The 7,496-nt window shown below is 42.8% G+C and overlaps 1 protein-coding gene across 1 annotated transcript; it reads right to left on the bottom strand.

The window, feature by feature from the left end:
- Positions 1-1,523: 1,523 nt before the first annotated feature.
- LOC101979075 (DNA ligase 1-like) lies at positions 1,524-4,219 on the bottom strand. The gene is given in 5 exon segments (XM_026790138.1): positions 1,524-1,766; positions 1,860-2,177; positions 2,234-2,390; positions 2,392-3,049; positions 3,052-4,219. Coding segments are annotated over 5 exon segments (2,376 nt in total). The 5' UTR covers positions 4,211-4,219; the 3' UTR covers positions 1,524-1,682.
- Positions 4,220-7,496: the final 3,277 nt, after the last annotated feature.

The following is a 7,496-nucleotide window of genomic DNA, read 5'->3' as shown; positions in this document are numbered from 1 at the left end:
TCCCATAATTATGAATGATCTTCACACAAAACACCCAAAACTAAGTATAAAGAAATTGCTGTTTTAACTGTACCATTGCTCTTTAGATGTCAGCCTATGATAAAGATTGAAAGGAGATATTTGCTGTTACAATCTTTTCTCCTCCCTTCCACAAAGATCCCAGAGCCTTGGGCGATATTTTATAGATGTCCTATTTAGTGTCCCACAGTCTCTTATTCTTTCTGATTTGAAATTGTGAGCCTCTGTGTTAATAGCTATCTTCTGAAAACAAAAATACTTCTCTGATGAGGGCCACCCATAGCTAAGAAGCTATTGGCAGTTGATGGCTGCTAGTAAAAAGTGTGTAAGTTTTGAGGGATAAACGCTCCTGATAGGATGCTCATCTTCCACTTAATAACCCCATATTCATGCACATGTTCACAGCACTAAATGGACTCAGTGGGTCTAAAAAGGAGTACATTGGGCCTGGAAACGCGGCTCAGGCACTAATTCAACATACTGCTCTTTCACAGAACTCGGGTTTAGTTCCCATCACTCATAGCAGGTGAGTCATAACTGCCTGTTCCAACATCTCCAGGGACTCTCATACACTCCTCTGTTCTCCATATGGGGGTCTGGGGGTCGTGCTGGTAGAGAAATATAAAGTGCTATTACTTGATATGTGAACCACTTACTTCTAGGGACAAGGTGAAACTGTGGTCTTACTGTTCAAATAAGATGGGAAAGAAAGGCATCTGAAGTGCATCATTTCTATTTCAGCCCCTGGATGTGTGATTAATTCTCTGCCCATCAGCTGTCAGTCACAGCTTCTTGTAGGTCTTTACCTTTTTACAATAGTTATAAAAGAGGGCAGGCAAACCATTTCCAGGGAGAAACTGGGGGATGGCTGTGCCTGACTTTTTGTTAGGAAGTGATCCTGGAAAGAGGCTATTGTAAACTGTCACTTGGCTTCTTTTGATCCTGGTGACTCACAAATACCAAACTTTGCACATTTCAAGTACTGGGTGATGTAAGAATCAATCCTTTGGGTGGCAGCCACAAGTAGTTGGAGTGATATTTCTTTGGTCTGAATTTTTCAATGTGCCTTTCTTACAATGTAATCAAGTACCAAGTTCTCCTAGTTGGGTACCTCAGATCTTAAGGCCTTCTGGTCCATGCCCACCTGTTTAATCTGGCATGCCTATGGATACATGGTTATTGGAAGGACCTTTTTCATCTACAATCTGTCCTTCGTTCATTGTTGTTTTTTATTGAAATTGAGAACTTAAATGGATAATTATCAAGATAGTACAAACCCCTCTCCCTATTCCAGCAAAATTATTAGCATGGTGAAACGTAGGGAGATAGTTCTTTAAGATTAGTTCTTGACAGAATAATACTTTACACAATTAAATTGAATAAATATGGTTATAACATGTTACTTTGGACACAATTTGACACATAGATCTAAAATTAATACTAATAATTTCAACATGTTTCTTATAATAATTTACACAGGTTAATTTAAAATGTCTCCAAAATCGTTTTTTTTTATTTAATAGTCATTTATTTAAGAAAATGAAACATCACAGTACCAGTATCCCACCCCTATTTCCCCCCACACACACACACCAGTCAACACCACCAAGCAAATAGTACCCAGGTTCCCTCAATCTCCACTCCAGGCCCAGGAGGCCAGGGGGTTAATAGCAGTCCTCAAAGTCGGAGTCCGAGTCTGAGCTTTGCTGGTTCTGAATCTGACTCTGCTTCCGGTATAAACAGGCCACCTGAGGAAAGGGTAGAGGATATCAGCAGCTCCTGCCAGCTACTCCTACCTCTATGGCTCCTGGCAAGAACCAACCGCCTTCCCAGGGCCTCACCTGGTCACTGGTAGTGGCTTGCTCTGGCTGCTTGTCTCCACGGACACGAATGAACCCAGGGAAACGAAGGGAGATACCTTTTTCTTTGTCCACCAGGCCCCGTGCAACAGGGTAGATAGGGGACAGAGAGAGATCTGCACACTTCACCTCCCACACGACACTGGGGTCCAGCCAGTGGTCTGGAGCCACTGCCCCATCAGTTCTCACATAGGGGCGTGGGGTTGGCAATACCAGGGCCTTCAGGCTCTGGTGATGCTCCTCCAGCTCTTCATCACTGAATCCAGTTCCCAGCTTGCATATGGCCTGCAGCTCTTCACTCTTCATCATAGGCAGCCAACAGGAATCATAGGCACCTGTATCCCTGATGCATCCACCTCCTTGCGCTTTCGAGTGGTGAGCACTTGGAATGGCTGGATCTCCTTCTTTTCCCGATCCCAGGCCACAGCCTCAGTATCCAGGATGAAAGAAGTGACAGAGGGGAGTTTAATCTTGGGGATGCGGCTGATGATGTCAGGGTACTTTCCTGTTTTTTTCCTGGTTCCTGCTGAAGATCTTCACCTCTCCACCTTCCAGAACATGAATCTGTGCCCGCTGCCCATCTTATTTATACTTGCAGGTGAAGTTCACCTCCTCAAAGTGCTTCAGTACCTCGCTGACACCCCGAGTGGGATGGGCCAGCATTGGTTTAAGAGGGATCCCTGGGCTCAGCCTGCAGTGCTCTGGGAGACGTTCCAGTCCGTGTTCCAACAGCACAGGGATGATTCGATCTAGGTCAGGCACCTTACAGAAGGTCTGCTTCAAGATCATGCCTTGTTCTTCCAACCACATCTTTCTGGCCTCTGCTGTCTTGCCCTTCCCAGCATCCACAACAGCAGGGGGAAATTCTTGGCCAGGGGGTGTGAGGCTCACAGCCTGGACAAGTGTAGCCAAGACCGACTGCTCAGCCAGCCCAAGGCACAGCCGTCCACTTAAGGACCTGGCAATGAATCGGGCTTCTGAGTGGCGGCAGGCGACAAAAAGGCCCTGGATGATGTCCACCTTCTTAGCCATGGAAGCACCGCCAGTGAGTCAGGCAATGTCACAGAATTTGGTAAAGACACCAGAGGTGGTGAGTGGAGGTGGGGGCAGCATGAGTCTCTGAGTGCTGTGGCTGTTTTCGGCCACCAGTCCCACATCACCCTTCTCAGTACCTCAGCCCGGATGGACTCCAACTGACGACCTGTGTCCTGGGCAACTGCCTTGAGGAGGACACCATCACCTACACCCAGCTCTAGTCCCTGCTGAGGTGGCCCAAGGCGGCTGAGGCTGAGGTAAAGGACAGGGAGCAGGTCTGGGGATGACAGGGCCACCACAGAGCGTAGCAGGTTGCTCAGTGTCTCCACCACCTTGAGGCAAGCAGAAACCTCCTCTATCTTTTCAAATGTCCAGGCCACAGCAAGAAAAGGAACCTTCTGGCCGTGTTTCCAGCAGGCATCTTCAATGGGATGGTAGTTACTCTTGGAAGGATTGTAATTTGTTGGATCCAGGGTTCCCTTGGTCTCTTCCTTTCTTGGAGTACCTGCCTCTTCTTGTTTCACTTCAGCTTTCACTGCTGGCTTCTGAGGAGCAAAGAAGCTGCTGAGTGTCTTGGCACTTCTAGCAGGAGGTTTGCTCTGCTCCTCTTCCTGAGGATCCTGTTTGACGCCAGCCTTACACACTGGAATGTTCTCTGCCTTTGGCAGGGTTACTGACTCAGGGGACTTTGCAGGCTCAGGGGACACTATGGACTGGCTCCCTTTCTTTTCTTCCTTCTGTTTTACATCTTCAGCCTCTGTGAGACTTTCTGTTGGGGTCTGTGCTTCTTCTTCCTTCTTCCTTTTCTTGGCTGCTCTGTCTTTGTCCTCATTCTGCTCCTCCACAGAGTCCTGAATTGTCCGTTTCGGGAGGTGCTTCCGAGCAGTGCGACGCTTCGGGAATCCTGATGAGGAGATATCCATGGAGGGGCTGTTGAAGAAAGGACTATTCTCAGGACGTGTGTCAGGGCTGAAAGGAGAGTTCTGTTTGGAGTCTGACACAGACTTCTGAACTGTGGGGGTGCCAGGAGCTTCATCTTCCTCCTCCCCTTCACTGCTTAGGACCTGGGCTGCCTTCCTTCCTGGCCTCTTCACTGGAGAATCACTCTCAGACACCAGTCAATTCCTCTCTTTCAATGCTACCTTTGGAGGGGACTCCTTCTCTCCGATGCTGTTGGCTGTCTCCTTTTCAGGCTTCTTTGCTTTACCCTCTTTGGTGGGTTGGAAAAATGACATAATACTTCTCTGCATGGTGGCAGTGGAGATATCCCCTTTCCTCTCTTGTTGTTTCTTTCTCATTAGTTGTACCTCTCGAGTCACCTCACCAGATGCCTGACTTGCTTGCTCGGCAACGCGAACAGGAAACGTCTCCAGAATCTTAACTAGGCCTGGTGGTACAGGATTATGGGCCCAGCTACTTTTGAGAATAATGTAGAAGGATAATTTTAGAGACAGATGCAGACAACTCAATGAGACCTTGTTTCAAAATAAAAAGGTAAAAGAAAGGCTTGGGATGCAGCTCTTAAGTAGGACTCTGGTCTAGTATTTGTAAGGCCCCATGTTCAATTTCCTATAATGGAAAAGAAAAAGGCTCTTCAGAGGTAGAGTATGGGTCACAGCATTTTGTTTACTGTGGAATGCCATCAGAACACTATTGGTACCTTGAAGGGAAATGGAAAAGAATAGAAAAAAACATTCAGAGGCCCCCTCTTTAGTGGTTTGATTAGAAAGGCTTTAGACACTGAATTTGATAATGCTTCGGAAAGATCAGTTATCTAAACTCTGCACATGTGTTTGTGAAATCCCAAATGGAAATATTTGACTCAGTAAATGGATAAAGTATAAAATATTATACACAGGTAAAGTTCTAGTTCTCCGTAGTAATGTATTATCCAATAAAAAGGGAAATAGAGAGTCACAGCTTTCAAAGTGTAGTGACAATTGTTCTCCTTCACGATTACTAAATCCTTAGAAGATTGCTTTGTTTACGAGCATGCTTCAGCATACAGTGATAACCAGTTTAAATCATGGCAGAAGCAATTTAATTTATTTTTTTATAAATATGCTGGAGTTATTTGCATTCATATTTTGCTCAAGCTCAAGATAAACCTCCAAGTTTCTAGGAAAAACATAATGATGTTGTGATGACAGTAGCAACAAGATAATTACATATACTGTTCATTGCCTAACCACTCAGTCATCAAGAATAACGTGTTAAACATCGCATAAAGCAAAAACTAGGGAGGTGACTTCAGTAAATTATTGTAATTTCAGGTTGCCTTAGCATCAATTTTGGATACACGCATAACTTTCTGATACCACAAGAATTGCTAAGTCACCACTCATATACATTTCTCAGTCTACAGCACATGCAAATGAGTCAAGCTGGAGGCGGGGTATAAAACCATAGTAATTGTTCCCTATCCAGCAGGCTGGTTGATTGCTGCTTTCATGATACTACCTTTAATTTGGCTATTTATTTTCTTATGTGTCTGCTCACTTGCCTGAGAACATAACATGATCACTGGTATTTTTAACATATACCTTTCTCTGATCGAGTATTCATTTTTGCCTCATGTAACCCAAAGACACCTCAACACACAAAGTCCTCCCTACCCTGAAACTTCATCTCAAAATATTCTGATTTCTTCATATGAGGATCTGTAGAATTTTTGCTTTCTTTTTGATGAATGAGAGGCTCTCATATAATAGGATTTTTACAGTATACCAAGGCAAACACAAAGTCAGGATCCCTTAAATAGGACACAGATCAAACAAGAGTCAATAAAGTTGTCAATCACTATAAACAAGATTCACATTTGAGGGACTCTATGGTCATGGATCAGCTAAATCGACATTAGGCCATCCACAGGGAGAAAGATACATGTCCTGAAAGGTGAACTATGAACACTCACGTCTAGCTTTCCCTTTCTTTTCTATTAAGAAAAGCTACTAACCTCTCTAGGTCTAAAAAAAAAATCTCATTTTCACTGTACACTTTTAAAGCAGTGACATATGTATTGTCCCCCTCTCTGTGTGATATGTTTTCCAAACTTTGAAAATATTGAATAATTGTAATTACTCATTTAATTAATTCAATGAATAATTAATAAGGATTTTCTATATTCAGAGTATATGCTGCTGAAGATTATATAAAATTAAATAGAAAAGGCATCCTTTTTAAAAAGCTCACAATTTATCTTGTGCATAAAAGGTTATTTTGGTCTGGTCAAATTGAGTCCTTTAACTCATTATTAAACATGCAGTCTGTTTTTAGCAATGACTATGTATGATATGAAAATGAAAGATCAAAGTACATCATCAAAGGGCACAGACAGATGTTGAGCAGAGCAGGTCTCTAGAGTATATAGCAGTGGCCTGAATGTTAGCTACCGGAGAGTAACTCACATTGAATATATTTCACATAAGATGGAATCAATGCCAGTAAATGGAGATATGGCACATGATCTCCTCAGTAAAAATAGGCAAGATACCAAAACTTCCTCATGAAACATGTTGAAATACATATGCATGCAGTGTGTTTAATAAAAATTTAGCATTACAGTACATATTTCTTTGATAGCATTTTGATTTTAATATGATTTCAAGAAGAAAATGAAACACTATGAAAAAAACAGCAATGAGACAGCAATATAGCCACTCACTAACTTTTCTGCTCTGGCAAGTTTGTACTATGAGAACAGGGTAAACATCCCTGTTTGAGAAAATCAACCACAGTTTAAATGCTTCATGGAGTTATTTGAGGCAGAGAAAGAGAAGATTAGATTGAGTAGTGCGTGTGTGTCTGTGTGTGTGTGTGTGTGTGTGTGTAGAAACAGACGAATGAAAGACTGAAGACACTTTGACTGCTAGATTCGTTGAACAGACAGATCTGTGAGAAGCAAAAGGCAATTCAATGACCAGTTTCAGAGGACGTTCCAGGAAAGCATTCCCTCTTCACCTTCTGTGAAACCATCTCTATGAAAACCATCTCTGAATGCCTTGATGTTTTCACATGATGTTTTCTATCTACATACTTTATAGAACACATATTCATTCTTGTCCTTATGGTGGTTTGAATGTGAATGGCCGCCATAGGCTCATGTCTTTGAATGCTTGGTATCCAGATGGTAGAACTGATTATGAAGAATTAGGAGATATGGTCTTGTTGGAAGAGGTGTGTCACTGGAGGTTGACTTTGAAGTTTCAAAAGCCCAGTCTCCCTCCAACTTTCAGATCAGGAAGGAAGCTTCTAACACCTGCCCCAATGCCATGCCTGCCTATCTGCTGCCTTGTTCTCTGCCATGATGGTCACGGACTCACCAATTGTAACTGTCTGCAAGCCCTAAATTAAATGCTTTATTTTATAAGTTACCTTGCTCATGGTATCTTTTCTTTTGTTTTTGTCTTTTTGCAACATAACTATTCATTGAATATTTGAGAGTTACACATAATACACCCCAATCACACTCACTTCCTAGTCCTGTATCCAACCCCTTTGTGACTCCCCCAAGAAAAAGAATAAAAGAAAAAATACCATGTCGAATATATGTGGCCCATATACTCATACTCACTGGAGCATATT

The sequence above is a fragment of the Microtus ochrogaster genome, unplaced genomic scaffold, assembly GCF_000317375.1.
Source record: "Microtus ochrogaster isolate Prairie Vole_2 unplaced genomic scaffold, MicOch1.0 UNK42, whole genome shotgun sequence".
Taxonomy (NCBI): domain Eukaryota; kingdom Metazoa; phylum Chordata; class Mammalia; order Rodentia; family Cricetidae; genus Microtus; species Microtus ochrogaster.
This window is presented reverse-complemented; position numbering and strand designations above follow the sequence as displayed.